Consider the following 24,863-nt stretch of genomic DNA (forward strand, 5'->3'; position numbering starts at 1 on the left):
AGCTCCTATCTACTGCAGCCAGAAGCTATGTATGAACAAGATGATTCTCTTGTCAGCTGGCCTTGCTATAGCTAAATCCTTTAAACCTGACTTTTCTCTCCCTTCTTCATTAATACTGCAATGAACTGGAAGTACTTCTGCATCCTGTCAAACCTTCAACATTTTTTTTCTTTAACATTCTGAACAACATCAAAGCAAAACATTATTTTTTTAAAGTAACAAAGATGCCTATACTTTGAATGAAAACTACGGATTTGCCTTAACAGAACTAAAAAAGGAAGTGTGTGCTAACTGCCTGGTACCTGAGAGCTCAGTGCGGATAACACTTTTTAGCCTCAATTCGTTTCACAAGGGACCTTCAATTCACACTCAGAACTGAAGACAAAGCCAGGTTTAATTCATTTCATTCAGACAGTAACTAAGTCCAGGCCACTTGCTTGTGTTCACAGTGATTAATAAAGAGAAGAGATGCAACTGTCAAGCCAGTATGAGAAGCCAGGTTATCCAAAGAGCTCTTGGGTGAAAAAGCAACACTTAATCTTTCTGAAGGCAGTGATACAGGGTGGGTGGCCTCAACCTTGCCTTTTGTTTCAAGAAAAATAAAACCCCACCATTACAGCAGTATTTTGCTTAGACAGTAGAGGTAGGCCAGTGAGAAAAACAAAACCAAGTAGCGTATGACAACAAAATATAGCTGAGACATAGGATTCTGCACCAGCACTAAAGGGCTGGATTTAATACCTGCTGCACTTGATTCTTGCATTCCTTGCATTTGGTAGGATTTAGGGATCAGGCCCTAACAGCTCTAATAACCATTTGGTTGATGTAGTGCATCATAAATTTAAAACATTAATTTTTGCCTTTTCGGTTTTAAATGGCCAAATAAATGTCTTGTACATCAGTCACTTTTTATATATATCTAAAGGCCCACTTAAACATCAAAGCTGACAGTGTAACTAGATGTTTCCCTTCCTTCCAACCAGGTCACAGGTCCTTCTGAACTTTGCAAGAACTTTTGCACTTCTTTCTAGCAAGTTCTGGACATCTCTACTTTGCATTCACCAGGCTTCCTAAATCCCAGACCTGAACTCTTATGTTTGTTCTTTTATTAATATAACAGCATATGCAACATTTGAGTAAATATGCTTATAAATCCGCTTCTTCTCTGGATGATATATAGGACACTTGTGCTTCACTCATTAGTTTCCGAAATTGATCTGCCCATCATCTATGTAACTCCAAATTACTTCACGCGTAATTAGGCACTTCCTGATTTTCATTACTCATGTTTATCTCTGTAACAGCAGCAATTGTACAGCTGCCCATGTACAGACTGCAACACATCACTAAACAATACGTTTAATTTGGTTGTACTCCTCTACAAGAGAGGATATTGTTTTCAAGGGCCTAGTTCCAGCCTCATCATCCAGATGTTCAGGGTCCAAGAAGTCTCTGAGGTGTGTAAGTTCATTTGAATTTACCGACCCTTTCAGAGAAATAAAACCACAAGTAAAACATGTATGCCATTTTATTTCCTAATTTGTGCACCTACAGCTAAAACACACCAGCTTGGATTCACTAAAGCTAGTAACACTCTACCTGTGACTCCTTACATACAGTTTTAGATTTGTTTTTTTTTTTTTATTGTATTAAAAGAAATGCTTATTTTACCTGTTTGAGGTTTATGATTTGTTTGCTTTTCTCTCATCAGATGAATGACTGTGCCCTGTTTAGGCCACACAGCTGCTTTTCAAGAAGCCTTCACAAATCTTGCTCTCCTTCATACAGATGAAATCCTAGTACATACACTGGGATAAAAATACAATCCTATTTATTTCCCCAAAACTTTATCCTATCCTCCACTTTGCCACTTTCTGGGCTTAAACCATGGCAAGAGGATACTACATTGAATATTTGTCTTCTAATATAAAAATGAGCTAAAAAGAGTTAAAAAAAAAAAAGAAACAGCAATAAAATTTAAGGTTTAATAATCTACTCATATGTGGTGATTCAGGTGTCAATTTATAAAACCTACACCATTACTCCTACTCCATTACGCAGCACCATAACTATGCTGTAGGTGTTTCTCTCCAAATTACCCCGAGTATCTCTCCTGGTCGATAGTGCAGTAATAGAGTGTATTTCACATTACTTTACATTTGTGGTAAAAATACAGGGAAAAAGGGTTTGGGTGCACAGATATTAAAGCAGACACTTTAATCCTGCTGCAATTTAACAGGAAATATTTAGAATCATAGAATCACAGAATGGTTTGAGTTGGAAAGGACCTTAAGATCAAATAGTTCCAACCCCCCTGCCATGGGCAGTGACTCCTCACACTAGACCATGTAGCCCAAGGCTCTGTCCAGCCTGGCCTTGAACACTGCAAGGGATGGAGCATTTACCACTTTGCTGGGCAACCTGTTCCAGTGCCTCACCACCCTCACAATAAAGAACTTTCTTCCTTATATCTAACCTGAACTTCCCCTGTTTAAGTTTGAATCCATTACCCGTTGTCCTATCACTACAGTCCCTAATGAAGAGTCACTCTCCAGCATCCCTACAGGCCCCCTTCAGATACTGGAAGGCTGCTATAAGGTCACCACGCAGCCTTCTCTTCTCCAGGCTGAACAGACCCAACTTTCTATGATTCAGTTTCACAGCATGTGTGACTATAAATCCTCCAGGGATTTAATTAGCTGTATTTTATCATAACTTGCATTCCCATAGACAGATGCTGCTCCTGCATCATGCTGATAATAACAAAGATCAACTGACACTTAAGAGCACATTTGAAATGTGTTTTTCTGAAGACATTAGGCACAGTAAAAGAACCACTAAACAGTGCTAAATGAAAGTATCAATGTTTTTCCTAGTTGGTTTACCATACTGACTCAAAGGGCAGTTTATTTTACACAGTATAAACAAATTAACCTCATGAAGTTGTATGCTTTGTCAGTCTACAAAATGTATCTTTTGCTTCTGATACCAAAAGAACTGTGCATGAAAATCCTCAATATGCTATACCCATAGTAGTGCTTTATGAAAACATCCACTTGTTTTTAAAATAATGATTTTGATCAATTAACCTCTTGTCAACTGAAAGGCCATTTCTGCAATACAGCTATTTCTTAGTGCTCTAACCATTTTAATCAGTTTGAGACTTTTAGGATGCAGTCCTGGTTCCCTGCATTTTCCTACAGAGTATGAATACCTGCTTTTCAGGGACTTTGTTGAAAAGTTCCTTTCCAACATGTGCCACCAATTGCAAAGTACTTAAATGATCTTGATTTTTTTAAGCAGCTCCCAAAGGTGAGAACAGGAGCCAATGTCTGAGTTGAAATTAGAATTCAAAATAAAGGGATGATTTGAAATATAATTTGAAAATCATATTTTATGTCTTTATTTTGAAATTTATTATAGAAATACAAACCTAAAGCATATTTCTCTTTCAGATATTACCATGTACATCTCCAGGTATGCATCCACATACCATACAGTCTGCTATTTTTATCACACGTTTTTATACTCCCTGCCTACAATCAGATACACTGAAATTTCTCTTTCAAGATGACTTCTCAATTCAAAATATATTCCAGAAAGCTGGGATTTTCTTCCCCTTTTATACATAAAGAAATCTGGCCCTGGATATATTTGTGCTCCTGTTTCTCCTGTCTGTTTTCCAGTTAGAAAAATGAAATGAACTACGATACAGGTAATGTTCAGCCCTGTAACAGGTTTTGAACATAGGACTTTCTTTAACCTCAGAAACAGCTATAGTTAATGCTGTTGGAAAGCTAGGAACCTTTCTTTTCTTTCTTTCAGATATGACACAGGAACTTTTAAAAATGAGCTTAACAGCCAGAAAGTGTGTCTCATTGCATCTATTCCCAACTAAACCTTTTTTTGTGTTCCCCTCAAAAACCAACTTTGCAACTTATTTTTTCACCTCCCACTGCTTTTAAATCTGTTGCATCGTCATGGTCATGATGGTCTACAGATTAACAGGAGCCTGGGTTCACAAAAAGTTAAGCACTCATGATAGCCAATATTTTGACATTTAGAGTCTTCACAGAATCACAGAATGGTTTGGCTTGGAAGGAGCCTTAAAGATCATCTAGTTCTAACCTTTCACTGGACAAGGTTGCTCAGAGTCCCATCCAACCTGGCTGTTGTCACATTCCTAACTTATTCTAACCTGAGCTAACATGGTTAATAAACAATTCTGCAGAAGGATAGAAGCCAATGTGTCTCCACTGGAGAGCATACTGGAATCATGAAGCCAGAGCCTCATGTTATTCACAGAAATGGACTCTGCAAAATCCCAGACTTCACTATGCCTGTTCATGGGAGTGTTATGCAAAGCCCAAGGATTGAATACAGTCCAAGAGCAGAAGGAGCATAGGAAAGCTCTTTGGAGAGCTGTTTCTTTTCCTAATTCATTACTATTTCTTCCTTATCTTCCTCCTTGGCAAGGTCTCAGTCAGCACTCAGGCACATACACACATCTGACAGGACAGCAGGACAGTAATTTATAGAATCATAGAATGTTTTTTGTTGGAAAGGACCTTAAGATCATCCAGTTCCAACTCCCCTGCCATGGGCAGGGATTTCTACACACTAGACCACGTTGCCCAAGGCTCTGATCAACCTGGCCTTGAAAACTGTCAGGGACGAAGCATTTACCACTTCCTTGGGCAACCTTTGCCAGTGCCTCACCACCCTCACAGTAAAGAACTTTGTCCTTATATCTAACCTGAACTTCCCCTCTTAAGCTTAAACTCAAGCATGTCAAGGTCAAATTCAAATTTGTATTAAAATTCACAGTATACAGTTCCTCCTGGTTCTGCCACTAGCACTAAAAAATGGGTTAGCCAGATATTCCTGCAAAAATACTGAAGCAAACACTTTGTTGGCATTAACTGTGGTTAGAACCCAGTCTATCCACACTTCTCTCAGTTTCAGCATGTTCAGGACCTGTGAGATAGTGCTGTACCTGTTAACTTCTGGCAGGTGTTTTTGGATTTGCAGTAGAATGAATTCTGTGAAACATTTGCCAGGACAGATTAATACATTAATGAAGGTGGAAGTTTGCCATCCCTGGCATTAGTTATTTGTAAAATCAAATGTAAACTGTCAATACAATACATTGTATATTTGAACACAGAATTAAACTGCTTTATATTTTAAAACTGCTGAGGAAGACGACCCCTGGATAAACTCACTCACAGTTTCATCTGAGTCAGAAAGGGCAACCCTAAATTCCTGTAAGCAAATCTTCAACAGTGCTTGGCAACAGTAGGAGCATCTGGCACACTTAAAAGTTTCAGTGAGGTAAAAACGCTGGATGAGAGAAGGAAAAGTGTGGGGCAGAAAAGACACAGAGTGAGCAACTGAAAAAGATCAGTCTGCCCTCCAAAACTTCCCAACTTCAGTCAGTCTGCAGGTGCAGGTTTCACTATTGCCTTCCTCCACCTTGTAAATGAAAGTTCTGGCCTGTGCACACAGTGGTTTCTAAATTGTTCAGAGATGGCACAACTAGAAATGTCTGTAGACAGCTACATTACGCCGCCTTAGAAAAGACAATGGATTCCAAAGAGAAAAAAATGAAAACTTTGATAGGGCAGGTGACATACATCAATATATACTGATATGATGTATATGGATATCATCAGGATAATAATTCAGTTCTGCAGAATCACTTTTAGTGCAGAACTTTTCGGTGTTTCAGTGGGTCAGAAACTTGGGTGAAGATAAGCACACCTTTCCATTTTCTGTCTATTTAGTGGCCTTCCTGTGTTACATACACTCAACTGGAAACTTTCATTTCACAATGAACACAACATATAATCTCTCTCAGTTTCATTTTACGCAATACCTTCCTTCCAAACTCATGGTTTGCAAGTTCCTGAAACAGGAGGAGCTGATAACTCTCAGATGCCACACTATCCATTTTAAATTTGTATTTGGACATTTCAGGCTTTTTGGGGGGATTTGGGAAAGCACAGAACAGCCACCTGGAACAGTTGCCTCCAAGGAAAAACAGATATCCAAAACTCCTGTGCAACGTGGCATCTCTGCTTTCACTGCATGGGAACAAATCAGTTCCTTGCCTTAGGCATGAAACTGGTTGTCCAGTCTTATATCCATGTATTACTTCCACAGAGTCCCAGGATGGTTTTGGTTGGAAGGGGCCTTAAAGCTCATCCAGTTCCAACCCCCTTCCATGGTCAGGGACACCTTCCACTAGACCAGATTACTCAAAGCCCCGTCCAACCTGGCCTTGAACACTGCCAGGGATGGGGCATCCACAGCTTCTCTGGGAAACCTGTGCCAGTGTCTCACCGCCCTCATTGTAAAACATTTCCACCTGAAGTCCACTCTAGACCTAACCTTTTTCAGTTTAAAACCATTTATCCTCTTCCTGTCACTACAGGCCTTGGGTAAAAAGTCTTTTTCTTTCTGAAAGTCTTTTCTTCTAAAAGGCCCCTTTTATATATTGAAAGGCCACAATAAGGTCTTCCCAGAGCCTTCTCTTCTTCAGACCGAACAACCCCGAGTCTTTCAACCTGTCTTCATAGGAGGGGTGCTCCAGCCCTCTGATCTCTGTGGCCTCCTTCTGGACTTGCTCCAACAGCTCCATGTCCTTCTTACGATGGGATCCCCAGAGCTGAATGCAGCACTGCAGGTGGGGTTTCACCAGAGCAGAGTAGAGGGGGAGAATCACCTTCCTCAACTTGCTGGTCATGCTTCTTTTGACGCAGCCCAGGATATGACTGGCTTTCTGGGCTGCAAGCACACATTGCCAGGTCATGTCCACTTTTTCGGCTACCAATTTCCTCAAGTCCTTCTCAACAGGGCTGCTCTTGACCAATTCATCACCTAGTCTGATACTGCGAATTGCCCTGACCCAGGTGCAGGACCTTGCATATTATCCTATACATGTGCATGCTACAGAAGACAACCACATTACACAAGAACAAACTCAAACAAAATTGTAAACTGAAGTAACACAGACCCTAAACCTTAATGATTATGGGTAGTTGTCAGAAATCTGCTCAGTTTCAACTTTCTACATGGGCAGCAGGGAAGGAAGGAACTGAGTGGACATTGACATTTAAGTCACATTTTGCTGATAGAATACCATTTCAAAGGGACACCATCTCATTCTCTCAAAGCCATGTTGGCCTTGTGATAGTAACCGAATTAAAATAGCAGCATATATTTTGTTAAGGCCATAAGCAGATGTGTCTGTATTTAAAAGCAGGCATGGAAAATACAAGGAAGTTGAAAACCATAATTTTTTCAGTATTGTTAAATTTGTGCATGCACATGAATGTACACAAGAAATATTTTAGGCAGTGTTTCTCTGTACCCATTTCTGCTTCTTTCAAGCTGTGGAAAGTAACATTCTGCAGAAAAGCTTTTGTGAAAAATACTACTGAAAATGATTTGCACTTGATTTGAAATGTAAATAAACCCCCTAGGATCTTACACTTCCTTCACTGTATTTGCAACTTCGTATAATCTGTTAGTCTCTGATACTTGCAGTCTCATTTTCTTTCCGCGTAATTCAAGGTGAAAGAAAGTGAGTTTAAGGATTCTAGATGACTTAAACACAAGGATCCTACATTATACCTTTCTCTTCAAAAAATGTAACTTACTGTTCTTTTTCATTTTATGGTGTTCTTCAGAATTCAGCTCCCAAGCCATTTAAAAAATGTCCCAAACTCAAGCACTGGCAGGTAGCTGCACAATATCCTCTCTTTGGAAAACATTCAGTATCACATCTGAATACTAACTGATGGTTGCAGTGCTTCACTATGTGCTATGAACATCTGATATATTTAGAGAATGTCACCACCAGACCTTGCCATCTGACTATTCTAATCTTTGTTTTTACACAAGGATAACTTTTTGCAGTCAATGATATCATACAATTTTTGGAGCTCCTTGGCAGCAGGGTAACTGCTGGACAATACTAATCTACTGATCTCTCAGAAACTGCAAATACCATCAGTAGTATGTGAACAAAGTTGCTTAAAAATAGAAGATGTGCTGCGGTGCTGACATTCTGCATATTGTGTAAATTTGAGCTCGTCAGCCTGGTAGTTGCCAAAGCAGTTTTGCAGAACTCAGAACACCGGCAGTACTACAGCATCTAGCATGGTGGCCAGGAATAGATCCATAAGCTTCGGTGAGCTCTGCTCTGCAACACGGAAAATGGAAGATTTACATCCAAACTCTGACACCAATGTAGAAACGGCCTTTTTTATACCAGGTAGTTATCCTGCCTTCATTGACAGAGTCAGATATAGTGGTAAATGAAAAGAACAGAAGGTTAGTATGCCTAGTAACACAAGGTAAGTCATGATAGTTTAAACTGCACTCTCTTTCAGAGATTTTCACCCATTATAGTGTGACTTTCATACTACAGATGGGAAAAGAAGATGGAAAGTAAGTTATTGGTGCTGCCCTGGGAACAGGAAGGATATCCCTAAGTACTAAACAAGCCCCTCATTGACATTTGGAAAGCACCTTAGCAGCAGAGCCATTTTTATAATTATTGTAGTCCTAGTACCAGTAAGGTAAAAAGACCTCCAGCATTGTATGACACCAAAGACTTTGGTTTCAAGAGAAGGGAACTGTGCCACTGACATTTCAATTTACTGCAAATACAAGTACGCAGAACTTCAGGTGCTGAGTACCGGTTCCAAATGAGGCTTTTTCCAGCCTAAAAAAACTGACTATGACTGAAACCTAAATGTATTCCAGGGTGACTATTTTTAGCCTTGCCCCTTTCAGCACGTAAGAAGTAAATGGATGCTTTTTGGCTCATTACCACAAAGGCAAACTGGATACATTATTCAATGCAACACCTCTGATGGCAGGGGAAAAGGAGCAGCGTAAACAGCAGAAGAGGAATAATGTTTCATGAACTCTGTGTTAATGAAACAGGACCACGAGAACTCCCAACTATGACTACTGATTTCCTTCCCCAGTGTACAAAGAAAAATCTGTGCAGTATCTGCCATAAACTCTTCTTAAATATGTATCCTTAAGAATCTTTCTTCTTTCTGAAGATGACCTTCATGTTAGGCTCCTCTCAACAATGTACTTTTCTTAGAGGCACAGAACACATTCAGTAGGGCCACTATCAAGAACCATGATAGCATCCCATCAGCACCCTATCACATGATTTCAATTCAAGAGAAATGCAGGGGTCTCTGGACACAGTCTTGGGCAACCAGTTCTAGGTGTCCCTTCGTGAGCAAGGGGTTGGACCAGATGACCTCCAGAGGCCCCTTCCCACCTCAAGCACTCTGCGATTCTGTGCCTGTCACCTGGAAATTATGGTATTTAAAAGACAGAAGGATATTTAGAAGACAGAAAGGAGTCAAATTTCACGCCATGCTGTAACAAAGACATTTTAAGGTAAATAAAAGGAGAATAATAAATCAGCCAGCAAGGAAGCCCACTTTTTTACGTCCTCTGTCTCCAGGCATTTGCAAAAGGAAGAAATCTAAGAACAAACGATCAGATCAATGATCTCTCCCACAATTTAAGAGAGCAGCAGTTTCCATAACTATTGTGATTCATATGATAGTACATTGCAAAAATATATTGCAAAAAGAAGAATGTATCACGCCTCTTTCCCCTCCCCAAAGTGGCCCATATACACCTGGCTACTAGAAGCTGAAAATAACAGGAGGGTAAAAAGGACATGTTGACCTTCTGCATGGAGCTGCAGGTTTAAGAGAAACATGATAAAATATCCACTGCATTACGACCAGTAGGTTATTCCTTATTTATTAGCATTATTATAATGGCTGGAAGCAGGGACCAAAATCAGGACATTTTCATATCACTGAACAAGAAAGTATGGTATTACAAAAGACCTATTAAAATCCAGTCTCAGAATAGCACTTGTAAGAACAGTAAAAGATGACAGACAAAATGGAAAGAACAAGAGACAGAGAAAAGAGCCTAAGGTCACAAAGTTGGTTTGGTCGCAAATCAACAGAAGCAACTCTCCTGACCTCTGAAATGGGAAATAGCCACCCTTCTGTGCTGCTGAACTCATCTCACTTTAACCTTATTTTTCTCTCTTGCTCTTCTCCGTTACTCTCTTCAAATAATGTGAAAAATGGACCAAAAATGGACAAAGAAACTTAAACACTAGTGTGCCTGCTATTTGGCAGTCCTGTTCTTCACAAGTAGAATGTGATTTGCTTGATTCATAAAAATGGTGGGTGTCCAGGAATATAAGGCAAATATAAAATACAACTCCTACCAATACAGCTTAACCCTTACGAAGATGATCATTAGACAATTTTCTACAAATTGCACATTATTCTCCAGGAACAGTTGGGATTGGAAATCTACGAATACATGGAAAAGAGTATCTTTTTTGTACTTAAGGATGAGTTACCCACAAAACATCCTAGGGAACGTCTTTTTGTATTATGCTGAATCTTACTTCAAGAAAAAGAAATTGGTCTTCGATACTTGAAAAATCAAGGTTTCACTGACTGACAGGCAGGTGCAATCTCAGCTTTGTGTAAAAAATGGCCTCCCACTTCAAATAAACTGAACAGCACTTAAGCAGTGTGCCAGCTTCTGCAGCAAAGGCACTAATATAGGCATATATACTCATTCTAAAAGGGAATTCACAGGCAACCAAGCATATCTACAAGAATATATGTGAAGTGGCATGCTGGTCAAATTATTAATTTTCTTTTGCTAGTAGGGCGTATTTGGTAAAAATCACAGAATCATAGAATTGTTAGTGTTGGAAAGGAACTTAAGATCATCTAGTTCCAACCCCCTGCCGTGGGCAGGGACACCCTACACTAAATAATATCACCCAAGGCTCTGTCCAACCTGGCCTTGAACACTGCCAGGGATGGAGCATTCACAGCCTCCCTGGGCAACCCATTCCAGTGCCTCACCACCCTAACAGGAAAGAATTTCCTCCTTATATCCAACCTAAACTTCCCCTGTTTAAGTTTTAACCTGTTACCCTTTGTCCTGTCACTACAGTCCCTAAGGAAGAGTCCCTCTCCAGCATCCCTATAGGCCCCCTTCCGATACTCAAAGGCTGCTATGAGGTCTCCACGCAGCCTTCTCTTCTCCAGGCTGAACAGCTCCAACTTCCTCAGCCTGTCTTCATACAGGAGGTGCTCCAGTCCCCTGATCATCCTCGTGGCCCTCCTCTGGACTTGTTCCAACAGTTCCATGTCCTTTTTATGTTGAGGACACCAGAAATGCACACAATACTCCAGGTGAGGTCTCACAAGAGCAGAGTAGAGGGGCAGGATCATCTCCTTCGACCTGCTGGTCATGCTCCTTTTAATACAGCCCAGGATATGGTTGGCTTTCTGGGCTGCAAGCGCACACTGCCGGCTCATGTTCATTTTCTCATCAACCAACACCCCCAAGTCCTTCTCCGCAGGGCTGCTCTGAATCTCTTCTCTGCCCAACCTGTAGCTGTGCCTGGGATTGCTCCAACAATCCTGGCATAATGCTCATTTCTAGCAATATACTGAGCTGTCAGTCAATACTCTTACAGTATTTTAGAGAAGATGAGCAACTCATCTGCCCTAATTAAATTTCACTTGCTTGGCCCAGACTATCAAGTGTCAGGACTTCTAGTGGCCTCCATACAATATGTCTGTAAAGAAATGTGAGTTCTCAAAGTTCATTTATTACTCTAGAACATGGGAAAGGGGGACTGAGAAAGAATTGGGGAAGAAGAGGGTTTGCTATCGTCAGAGAGATGAAGAGTACAGATATGAGGACCAGTACAAGGATGGAAACAGGTAATTTGGCAGAGAGAATGTGAGATGGGGTGCATACCAGGACCCCATTTTCCATCTTCTGTGCATAGCAAAAGGCCCTTGGAAGTATCAAAATCTCATTCTCATCTCCTCTGAATCATCTGGAGCCAGAGACAATGCCAAATGCTTGGGGAACTTCTCTCTCCCTTCCCAGTGCAGACAAGCGTCTCGGTGGACCTCTCTCTTCAGGGAGTCATTAACTCCAAGTTGGTTAAACACTGGCATCACAGAATGAACGTAATGGAAACAAAAGTCTCCTGAGCCTCAGAAAAACAAAATTAATTGACATATAATGACTCCTCATGGTGGAAAGCTGACTAAAGTAAGATGAGGAAAATAGTCTAGTTCGGGTAGGACTGGCTGTGGTGTCCATGAAGCCTACCTAGGGCAGCCTGGCAGAAGGGAAAGGATGCATACTTAAGGTGACTCAGATGGTGAGGGCACAAGACTGGTGCAAATACAGTATGCGCTGTACAATGAGCCATGCATGTGACATGCATGTGTGTCACATCTGTGACACACACACCCTCTGCTACAACAGTTCACATGTCACCATCTTCCTTCATCTGCCAGGCTTTATGGGGCTAGGGGGGAAGTATCAACCAGAAAGAGCAGTGTAGGAGCAGTATTTTCTGTGACCACCATATAGTCAAACAGTCTGCAGCTGGGAACAGTCTGCCTATTTTTTTCACCACACAATCCCAGTATTTTTAAGGGGGACCATGAGATCCACTCCTACAAGACACAAATTAGGACAGGTGCTTGGAAACCACACATTATTTTCCAGCTAGCCGCAATTGCATCACCAGCATCACCAGCAAATGTATAACTATTCATTAAGGTGCTACAAGGAACAAATTCATTGTTAATAAAAAATTCCAGGAAATTCAATAGGATGGAGCTTTCCTAGTGAAGGATAGCAGGTGTTTAGTGGTATTTATTCCCCTTACATAACTTGAAGGTCAGGAAAATGGAAAAAGATAAATAAACCTGCCAACAACAAAACTTCCAAAATGGAAAATACCAAGGGAAGGTCACATCACTTTTGTTTTACCTTTCTGATTAGTTATCTGCAGGCACACATTTATGCCTTGTATTCAAAGTGTTCTACATCAGCCATCTACAACCTCCTGTAACCAAATAAAAAGCTGCTCCCCGGGAGAAACCCCTCCCGTCTGCTATATTCTATAACACTTTCACGCATACACGTCACCAAATCCTGTACTTTCATTACCCACCCTGAAACCCCCACGTCACACATATCTCCCACCTAACGGCTGGCAGCCCCATCACAAGACCATCACTTTGTCCTCTCACTGAAACTCTGAAGAGCAGCATGGAAATCAAATGCCACGCCACGCACCCATCAGCTGGTATCCTTGGCCCAGACGCAGACAGTAAAACAGACAGGATCCATATCTGCATTTAATACCAGGAAGGTATATAATCCCTTTTGGTCACTGCTAGCTCTCAGAAGACAAATGATGACAGTTATTGGAGTGTGCAGCTTAACTTCATTTTCTGGATCTTCAAAGTTTGAAGCAATTGCATTTATCTTTTAATTTTATTTCCTACCCAACTCAACTTACTACTGTAGCACTTAAAGCCTACTCAACAGACTAGCTGTTTAATCAATATTACCAATTCCACCCTTTGAAGAGTCTCTCTCATGTAAAGCACAACAGTAAATAGAAAAATGAATAAAAATGGTTTAATATAACACAGTTCTATAACTTAAATGGTTTATCTCCAGTGTTGTCACTTTTTTTTTCTAAGCACAAATACAGACTGTGGCATGTTGAGGGTGGGAGAGAGTAAAGGGAGTGAAAAGAAGAGTTAGATCCTACTACTCAAATACCAGAGATGTTATTTGGACATAAACCAATTTCTCCTGAGCCTGTGACTGCTGGATCTGCTAAATCCCATGCTGGTTCCCACCAGAGAAGATTAAAAAAAACCCCAACTTTTTGGTAAAAGGCAAAAAATTTTTAACAACATGGAATGTTAGAAACTAGTCATACACAGCCTGACAATTTTTCTACAGTAACGAAAAAACAACGGTAGCATCAGGTTTCAGCTGCCGCTGCTTCCAAACACAAGACCTGCTTTCATGTCTGTATCTTTGTTGCTCCTGTAGGAGTTGAACATCACAAAATCAAAGACGAGGAGGGGCTGCATGCATGTGTGTGTGACAGAAAGAATGCTGAAAAAAGATCAAAGTTTGGGTAGTGCGTCATTAAAGCTATCAGTTTTGTTTTGGTCTCCTGCTGTGGCCTTACCAGAAGTTTATCTGATCAACTAATAGAAAACTACAAAATGCAAACAAGCACTTGGATCAAGCAACCTGTGATTAAAATAATTATGAAGCAAATACATTCCACAGACTATATTTGTATAAATTTAAAATTGCCAGATTGAAATGAGGCTTTTCCTAGTAACATCACATTTGCTTCATACTCCATTTCACACTGATGACAAAAATCATTATAGCAATGACAGAGCTCAGTCTGAAATGAAGCAGTTCACTGTACATGAGCAAACTTATGGTACTGATTTGCCAATAGCTAGAACATAAAGTCTTGGAATTGAATAGATGAAATAAGGAAATACTGGAGCAGTTTAGATGACAGAGGAGGTTAATAAAACCTAAGATACTGTAAATGTAGCATATGATATACAGAAAACAGATCAGAAACTGGGGGAAAACATCACTTTGCCTTTTCTGCACTTCTTTTGACGATTCTAGTCATAAACTAGTCACATAAACTAATCCTCTTCCTGAAATATCCTGCTTTGTATTTCTCTAATGACAACAAATTCACAATATAAAAGGGTGATTTAATGAAAACCCACATGCTTAAAATATTTATATATGCATTTAATACCATGCACAATTAAATTCTAATTCTGATATATTACTAGAGAACATCATCAAGTTCATTATCCATATGATATATGAATCACATAGTAAATTCTGGATGTATCAGATTAAATTTTCTAAAGTTACTAAATGATTCTGTTAAATGTATATCTTGTGATTTCCATCCCATTTCTGACATTTTCAGCCATTACCTTTTCTAGCAAGTATGCCAGTTTAGGTCTAGCACTTCTCCCTGAATTCTTTCCTATTTGGGGCATTTTAAATATACTTCCAGAGGTGCGTTTTTCCTAGTATAGCACAGTATTACGTAGAATTAGATTTGGATAATCCACACAGAAACTCATACTCAAGAAGCATGTCCTGACCAGACCAATGCAAACCTTTAAGTCCTCAGGAAATTCAGCTTCAATCTCATTTGAAGACAGCTATACATTCACAGGTTCACGTACTAAGAAGCACAATGTGTGCTCTACTAAGAGATTTGCACATGATGGAATGCAGAACACTACACCATCCCATCAGACAATACCAGAAGGAGGTATAAGCCCCACGTCAGCCTTCATACCCTCCCTACCGCAAACCCACCCCAAAAGCAAGAACAGTTCTGACCCTGTATAAATCCTATGTAAGGCCATGATAATACTAAAGTCATCCATCGCTAGTAAGGTAATAATAAAAGCATCCAAGTCAGATATCACATATCCATTTGTCATAGAGCACTCCTACCTTTTCAGTTTCATATAATTTTCACTAGCTGCAGGTCTGCATTCAGCACGTTGCACCACTATTCCTTCCAAGGCAAGTTTATCTAGAATGAAAAAAACAAAGTAAACCTGGACATTAAAATAAGATTCACCAACACGTCAACATTTGGGTTATTTTTCACTAATTAAGAATTTAGTAAATATAATGTAATCATAAGTTCTCAAACCTCAAATTAAGTTCTAAAATCTCTGCTATTTACACACTGAAGCAATATGCTTGCACAGCTGGTATCCTGTAGACTTCCTTATTTTGCCATCAGATGTTTTACATATTAAGAATGAATCACAAAGACCAAGTCTGAAATGAGCGATGTGTGGTCCTCCTTTCTTCAGACTGATGCACTCAGATTATCTAGGAACTGTTTTTGGGAAATGTGCATTGAATACAGTCAGTGACCATGAAAAACATGACCTATAACGAGAACCCAATCATCAAAGTATCCAAAATCAGTGGAAGATATCATAAGGACTAATTTTGTTCTTATCCTCAAAAAAAGAGTAACTTATTTTCACCTTATTGCAATAAAAAACACCCCAAACTGTTCACTAAAGGAACACAATGCAATAGAATAATTATACTGCATATGCTAACACTTGGAGAAAAGAAATAAAAACTTGCAGAGAGCACATACTAAGTTTTAGTTAATACTGCTTTCTGTACATTCACTGTAACACAGTCACTCTGTAATCCAATGTGAACACCTAAAGCAAAGATGACTAACAGAGTGGTACAATAGTACCAGCCTACCCTGTAAAGGTGGAAAACCCTAAAAATTAGAAGCAACTTCATGTAGAAAGGAAGAGAGAAGCGATGGTGGTCAAACACCTGCTTTTCTATTATGATGTTCTAGTGCAGAGTACGTGTGTGTGGCAATTTATCCATTGCTTTTGGCCATAGCCAGTGCAATATCTGTTAAACCAACACCTCTGGAACAGCCCTGAAAACATGAAAGGATGAGTTTTAATGGCTTGATTATCTCTCACTATTTAAAATATCTTTCCAACAGAGTCTCATCGTGCTATCAGTGTAGGGTACTACACTGTCACTTGTCACCTTCAGCTGGCAATGTCACAGAAGCTAAAAAATGCTTAGAAGTGTTGAATCAAAGTAACACAAGGCATGCTGGGACACCACTAATTTTAACATTAACTTATAGACTGAAATATTACTACATCTGGAAATCAAAGTCTGCTCTCCTTGAATAACGCAGAGAGTGATTACTTCAAAAGCATGTATTTTAAAATTATTTAACCTAAAATTTCTTAGTTTGATTTAAATTAAAGCCTTGAAAAGAGTAAGAATGCCACACTTTTCCAGGTAGTTCTGGATTAAACCTTTTGCTGATTCCTAAAGTTTATGGTCAGGAAAGGCAAACTTAGCAAATTTGCCTGACTTCCTGTGTATTACAGATAGATAAATGTTATCCTCTTTCTTACGTACAGAACCTTATTTGTGGCTGAAAGTGGTACAAATATTGCTGCTTAATTTCTAATATGAATTTGACTTCAGCTTCTAGCAGTTGATTCTTCCTATGGCTTTCTATACTGGGCTAAACAGCCTTTTAGTACCTGGTGTTACCTCCCTTTGAAAGTACTTACAAACTGTAATCAAGTCACTTCTCAATCTTCTCTTCAATAAATGGAGTAATTCAAGCTCCTGCATTATCTCACCACAAAGCATTTTCACCACATTTAAATCAGTTTTGGATCTTTTGTCTTTTCTGTACCTTGTTCGGCCTTGCAATGATGGTTTCAGAATAAAGACACCAGAAGATACAACACTATTGTACTGATCTTACCATAACCATATACAGAGGTAAAATAACAGATAAAGGAGCTGGCATTTTTCTTATTTCACGTCAGCCATCTCAAGATTATTCAGCAAAATATCTGAATTCAGCTGAGAGAGGGAGGAATGGAGACTGTCAGAGGAAAAATTGGTCTCATCTCTTAAGATTCAATGATCTGCCCTGCACTGGTAGGGTTTTTGTAGTTTTGGGGATTCTTTTTGTGGTGGGTCTGTCTATGTCCCATAACTGTGCTTCATGTTTACACGGCTAAAACTGGGTAAAGATCAATTAGTCTCTAAAAATCAATCTGGGTACTGACAGAGCTGACTGGCTATTTTACTGCTAACACAAGTATTTCAGGTTTTCTCTAAGCCTCACATTTTACCCATGGGCACTGCATGCCCTGTTCCTAGGTATATAATTGCCTTTGGCTTGGTTAAAATGCATTGTCTTTAAACAGATTCTGTGAATTAAGGATCCCAGTCACACCATGCAAGTCCTGTCACAGTTTTTCACTGCCTGTCCAGAATTTGAGTCAACTATGACACTAAAGGACACTGTCCTTTTGCTAATCTTGGAGGAAGCCCTTCAAACTGCAGCCCAAGTGGCCTCCTACTCATAATTAGTTTCTGATAACTGTCAGCCAGTTTTTAATCTTGTTCTGTGCTTGCTATTTTTCTTTTAGACATAAATCAGAATGTCACAAGATTCTAAATTATGTGCAATACTACAAAATGCTAAACAAGCTGCAAACATGATGTTACTTTAAACTCATGATCTCCAAAATAAACAAAATTCAGTCTGTTTGACAAAAAAAACTTTATATAAAGCCATGTTCGACAGCATTCATTATATTTCTGATCTGTTCTACCTCTTGAACTCCATGACAATTTTCCCACTAGTTTCTGTGGTACAGGTTCAAGGCTAACTAGCCTCTAACCACCTCAGCCACCCAGGCCAGCTGTTGAACACCAACTTGCTGCTGTGAGTTTCTGCACCTTGCTTAATTTTCAAGTTATTTTTAAGAGTCAGGATCAGTGAACCAGACAGCTCCCACACACCAACTATTTAGGAAATGAACGTGCCAATTAAACATGCTTACTCTTAGTAATATCTCATCTTTGATGTCTTTGACTAATACCCTCTTTTAATTACTCCTGATCCAGATTTGGCTTTAATGTTCCAGTCACTTGACAGTACAAGGCTGTCCACAGTCTCCCAAGAACATCTTGCAGCTAAGCTAGTCTGCTGTCAAAGCTCATCCATGCTCCAAAAGCCGAGGTTTATGTCCCACTTTCCTTGGACTCTCTTGGGCATTTTAACACATCCAGAGAGCCTACCAGAATAAATCTGCAATGATGCATGCAAACCTCTGGATGAGTGACTGTAGATGGGGAACATGGACATTACTCCCTTTCCAGTCTAATTAGTTCTCACACACCAAACTCAAGTTCAGAAACTTAGGTCTGTCTTCACTTGTTGCATGACCACAGCTGCAACAGGGATAGGGAGATGTGTCAGGAAAATGCTAATTCCAGCTTCAAATCCTGGTGACAATCATCACCAAATGAACAGAACTTAGTTAAAAGGCTTAAGGTAACCTTAATAAAGAGGCAATGGAGAAATTTACTGAAATTGTGCAGAAAAAGTTTAACAGGCGTTGTGATGGGTTTTTTTTGTGTTTGGTTACAGCTTGAGGAGTTTAGAGAGAGATGGACTGGCTTGGAGATTTTAATGAGTTTTCTAGTCTGCTGCACCCAGCTCCAACTTCGAGCCACTAGGCCTTGTTGGACCATCGACTGCAAAGTTGAAGAGCCGGCTATGAAAGCATTTCTTCCCATCCAAGCACTTGTGGAATATCCACCTTTATCAAGCCTAATTAAAATAGCGTTTTTTTAAATCTTCCATGAGGTCTATTTTTCAGCTTCTTAATCATTCTTATTGGCCTGAGAAAGTTCAGTTCACTAACGTCTCTCCTGAGACATTGCCTCTCACAGCCAGAATAAACAGCCTGTGAGACAGTATCTGGAGTTTACCAGCTCCTGCTCTCTGTGAGCAGTGCCAGCTGCTCACAAAGGAGGAGATGAAGACCTGCCTCAGGACACACAATTCCCAGGCAGCAGGAAAAACTGGAAGAAAGTACAGGATATAGGCATGTGTGACTCCAGCTCCTCGGTAGGTGGAAGTTGGGCTGTGCTTCCCAGCATCCAAGTCAGAAGCCCCAGTAGTTCCTGCTGCCCACTTACACTACTCTGCACCTTCCCTGGCTATTGCATATAATGGCTGGACAAGAAGCAGACCTTTCCTACACTAGACTTCAGCTCTGATCTTCCAGACCAGAGGCATTTTATGGCACCTTTCAGCCATTCAAAGGGCAGCCTCGAAGCTGATGCCCTTCTCAGACATTCTTTCCCTGGTACCTAAGCAGCTGGAGAACAGGATCACCTGGTCTTCACTTGTCACTCCCTTATTCAGGCATCCAAAGATACACAGTACACTTGTTCTACTGACCACTGCTCACAATAATGACCTCACGTTCAGTTGTAGGACAGAGCCTCTGCCCTAACCATCCTGCAAACGCATGTACTGCAAGCGTGTCTACAGTGTATTCCTGTAGACCTGACCTTATATTTGGTCATATTAAAACATGATCCTAACCCAACTATCCAAGCCTTGGGTGACATGGTTTAGTGTGAGGCATCCCTGCCCGTGGCAGAGGGATTGGAACTAGATGATCTTGAGGTCCTTTTCAACCCAAACCATTCTATGATTCTGTGAAATGGTTGTATGTCAGCAACATATCTCCTTCTGATTACATCCTCAGCCTGCATCATCTCCAGACTTATCAGGAACTATCTCCTTGATCACTGACTAAAAATAAATAGGACCAAGGACCAAATCACAGCAACATTTTAATGGTAATTCTTTGCCTAACATTTGCCAGTTTAAAGCCTGCAGATATTTTCTGTACAGTTAGATGAAAGGCAAACTAATACAGTATGTATTCTAATTTGAAATGACAAATGAGACATAGTGAGAGATTTAACAGAGAAAAGCATCACCTGCTTTGCCGAACAAACTGCAATCAAGAAAAGGGGAAAAAATTTTGGCACAATCATTCTACCTCCACCCACAGTATCACTGGTGGTGTTCAAGGCCAGGTCGGACAGAGCGTTGGGTGGCATGGTTTAGTGTGAGGTGTCCCTGCCCGTGGCAGGGGGTTGGAACTGGATGATCTTAAGGTCCTTTCCAACCCTAACTATTCTATGATTCTATGATTATATTACTCTCTTTTAATTTTTTAACTGATTGACTTCCAAGTCTGATGTTTTATTGGTTTTTGTACAGTCCCTCCTAGTTTTTAAATACCTGGCCCACCCAACTCACCTCTCAAATACTGGCACGTCTTCTGCTTTTTCAGTCTTGTAGGACTGCAGTGCTCAAAAATTGTTAAAAACCTCAGCGGCAACTGTTGATAAGAGTTTCTTAGATGGCTCTTTTAAATCTCTTGAACGCAAATTCTTCAGACTTGCTGATTTGAAAATCTTCAATTTTACTTAGTGTGTAGAGTTTGTCTTCACTAGCTGTTAATCAACATCCTGAAGTTATTATTAGAAGGAAAATGCCTATGCTACCAACACTGTGTGACAGTAACTATTGAGTGGCTTAATTGTCCAATAACCTGGCAAATTTTCTGTGTTATGACTAGCAAATTACCTCAATAACCCCAACAGATTGCATTAGCACAGCTTCCTAATACACTTCAAAAATTCTCTACCTCTTATACCTGAGATTTCTCCTCATACACTTTAATACTGTAATAAATAAAAGTAGCTGTTTTCTGTAACCGAGGTCATTTCTACTGACAGGACTCTCAGTGAAGCTGATGCTATTTGAACATATTTGAAACACTGGTAAAGCACCAACTTTCCTGTGCTGTGCTCCAGTCCTGAATCCTCAGCTCCATGGCATACTTAAGCTTCCAGAGCAGGAGGTACAGGAAGAGGATGAAAGTTGAGGAGGAGTGAGGTTACTTTCCAAAAGGAAACATGTAGGACAGTGTCCTGGGTTCAGCAGTAGCAGTCATTTTTCTCCTTCTTGGTAGCTGGTGTAGTGCAGTGTTTTGACTTTCAGCTCGGGAACAGAGCTGATAACGATGTTTTGGTTTGGCCAAGGACTTTGTGAGCCTCATGCTCTGCCAGGGAGGAGGGGAAGCTGGGAGGAAGCAGAGACAGGACACCTGACCCAAACTGACCAAAGAGCTATTCCATACCACAGCACGTCATGCCCAGGATGTAACTGGGAGTTAGCCGGAAGGGCTGGGAGACTGCAGGGTTGGAGGAGGTATCGGTCGGAGCTTGGTCGGGCCTGGGGGGCGAGTTATCGGTCAGCTGGTGCTGAGGTGTTGTATTCTCTTCCCTTCTTATTTCCTTTATCATTATTATCATTGGTGGCAGCAGCAGTGATTTGTGTTATACCTTAGTTACTAAACTGTTCTTATCTCAACCCGTGGGAGTTGCATTCTTTTTGATTCTCCTCTCCGTCCCTCCGAGAGCAGGGGGAGGGCAAGAAAGGGGGGGGAAGTGAGCAAACGAATTACCTGACTGGGTTTAAACCACGACAGACAGAATGAGGGGCAGATGCTTAGCCCACTCCTTCTTGGACTTTTTCTCCTGTGTAGCTGATAGACACCAGCACTGCATTTTCACTGTCTCCAGCACAGCTTGCCTGACCAAGAAGAATCCTAGAATCACAGGATGGTTTGGGTTGGAAAGGACCTTAAAGCTCAACCAGTTCCAACCGCTTTGCCATGGGTAGGGTCACCTTCCACTGGACCAGGCTACTCAAAGCCCCATCCAACCTGGCCTTGAACGCTGCCAGGGATGGAGCAGCCACAGCTTCTCTGGATGACTGTCCTCTCTGGCACAGCCTAAAGGCTGTAACTTGGAAATGGAAGAGTACTACTACAGCCAGTCTCGTAAGTGTGTGCAAGAGTGCTAAGTATATTTTATGACTCATTCTGGAATCAAAATGATATCCTTTCAGTTGCTGGATTCCAGCGCTATTCCTTGCTTGAATAGCCATTGCATCATACAGGTGACACCAACAATTTGGGAAGCATCAGTTACTTCAGGATTGCTAGCTACCAACAGTGGCAAGCAGGATACTTCAGCTGGATAGGGCAGAAACAGACAGTTCGCTCAAAGTATGAGACAGCACACAGCAGCAAGTTGCTCTGTCTCTAAGTGGGAATCAAGAAGAGCGGGGATGTACAGGGCACATCTCAGCTATCACATGCCTGGTACACAACACAGAGACCCTCAGAGCACAAGAACGATCAAAGTCTTTAACTTTAACAAAAATACTCGCATACCTTTACCAAAATGAACTTTTGAATGATCTTCCAGTGCATGGACAATAGGCCAGAAAAAAGGGACATCCAGTTCCTCTAGACACAGCTACACCTTCAGAGAACAGTGAGCTATACGAACCACCCCACTAAAACTATACACGGCACAATACCATATGTATCACTAAGTACACAGGAAGAATGAGGGCTCTTTGGAAAAGTCTTGTAGTATAGCACAAAAAGTGGAAAATTTTCTCAAAGATATGCCAGGCTTTAATTCTGTGCTACTGATGACTGTCAGCTGCAGTGAAGGAAGTTACATGGGTTGGTGCTGATGAAAATTTTACAGCAGCTCTAACATTTTTCAAGTTTCAAAGGTTTAAATGTAAATATTCATGATCTCCACAGAGTGTTTTCCACATCAAATTGATTTTGAATATTTTATCATACAAACCACTAAAATTTTACATGAACTTTCAAAGAACGCTTACTCGTTCACAAAAGTGGAAAATTTCAACTGCAAGTGTTAGAACGCTGAGAAGATGATGAGCATGAAAACTAAGGATTCTGTAACTGGTGTGTCTTAAAATGTAGACAGCTTAGCTGGCCATGAAAAATGTCATGTCTCTCCTTGGAAATCCCTATATACTTGGGCCAGGACATTCCTAGCTCAGCTTCAAAGTATTTCAAGATCACAGTGCAAGATGAAAGCACCACAGAAATCATTCTTTTAGGGTTTAACAGCCACTAAGATATGTAACTATGCACAGTCTAAGCACATCAACTGAATTTTCCATTACTTGACAGTAAATTAAATTTGAACGGATGCCTCCTATTATGGTGAAAAAAAAAAAAAAACAACAAAAAATCACACTTGAAACTAATTGGCTTTTTCATTTTCTCATTTATACACTCAATAATTGTGAAAGGAGTTAATTTTGAGGAAAAAATCCTCAGAAACATCGGAAGCTGCCTGAAATGTCTTTGACTGAAGTTACACTAAACATACCAATGACAGCAAAGAGTTAAAATTAAAACCATGACTAATTCCTGATAAATCACACCTAATGAATAATATCTGCTTAATATACCACATACAGCAGCAGAAAAATTTTGCATACCAGTACTAGGGATACCCTGGGCAGGGAGAACAGCAAATAAAAAAAGTGCATTTATTTTTACTATCTTCAGTTATCAATTAATAAAATATTACAGTGATGACTCTACAGTATTGATAAACAGGCTTACAGACAGTGGGAGCAGGAGGAGTATTTCGTAATAGAGCAGATGAATTTACAGAAGAATAATCTCACTTTTCACTGCTAATTGCACAAAACAGGAAACATCTACCTGTGACAAATACATCTTGAAAACGGTGGGACCTCTCCAGGTCCAGCCCAAGGTAAATGTTCGCTCCACCCGTGCTGGGGAACACATGCTGCAGCTCCTGCCCCCTCCACAAGGAAGCACACAGAGATGTGCAAGGAGCTTTCCCTTTCCTGCTCCAAGCTGCAAATGTTTAAAGGAAACCTTGTTCCAAGAGGCAGAGAGTAAGCTCAGAGCACAGATCATGGAGAGAAAACAGCAATTTGATTCAAGCGTGCTCTGCCGATGTTTCCCCCCTCCCTGTACCAAGTGTTGCTAAGCTCTAATGTTATCTGATGTTCAAAGCTATCTTCAGGCACACTAACCCTTTGTTCCGCAGGGCAGCTGAGTTATTTCTATTGAGAAAGAACAAACTGATGCTAGATAGCCTTGGTGACTTAAAAAACATCACCAATATAAAGAGTAAATCCCTCTCTAAACCAATTTTTATCTATGGCACAGAGAAGGATAAAGCACAACCTCATCAGGCTGCAGTTCTTTGCTGGTGCAGATACTCCCATCGACTGCAAATGGAAGATTTCACTACAAACTTAAACCAGTCAGACCAACAAGTCCTCAGCATAACTTCCAGAGTATTTTCTGTGAAAAAATCTTACCACTGAGCACATGTCTGATAAAGGAGGAATATGTATGTCCATGCACTTCATAGATGACCCCCCCCGCCCTTCTACAGACAGGGACACCTCTCCTTTACATACTGTCCTGCTGTATGCATCAGGTACTGTAATCAGGACCAAAACAAATGTGAAAAGAGGCTTTGTGAAAATTAAAACCTTTGAAACATAAATGAAGCTATCTGTTTAACACTGCAAGTACTAAAGATGATTTGGCCAGCTAATACTACAAATGTAT

General features: G+C 40.4%; 1 protein-coding gene across 2 annotated transcripts in view; it reads right to left on the bottom strand.

The window, feature by feature from the left end:
- The window catches only part of GTF2F2 (general transcription factor IIF subunit 2), a 96,988-nt gene that overhangs the window by 31,364 nt on the left and 40,761 nt on the right, over window positions 1-24,863 (bottom strand). For both annotated transcript variants that reach the window (XM_057426928.1, XM_057426927.1), the window contains one exon: window positions 15,448-15,529. In XM_057426928.1, the coding sequence (XP_057282911.1) occupies window positions 15,448-15,529 (82 nt within the window). The remainder of the gene's footprint in view (window positions 1-15,447; window positions 15,530-24,863) is intronic.

Source organism: Pezoporus wallicus, unplaced genomic scaffold, assembly GCF_028554395.1.
Source record: "Pezoporus wallicus isolate ANWC-B61680 ecotype Strahan unplaced genomic scaffold, APGP_CSIRO_Pwel_v1 contig_7113, whole genome shotgun sequence".
NCBI classification, from domain to species: Eukaryota; Metazoa; Chordata; class Aves; order Psittaciformes; family Psittacidae; genus Pezoporus; species Pezoporus wallicus.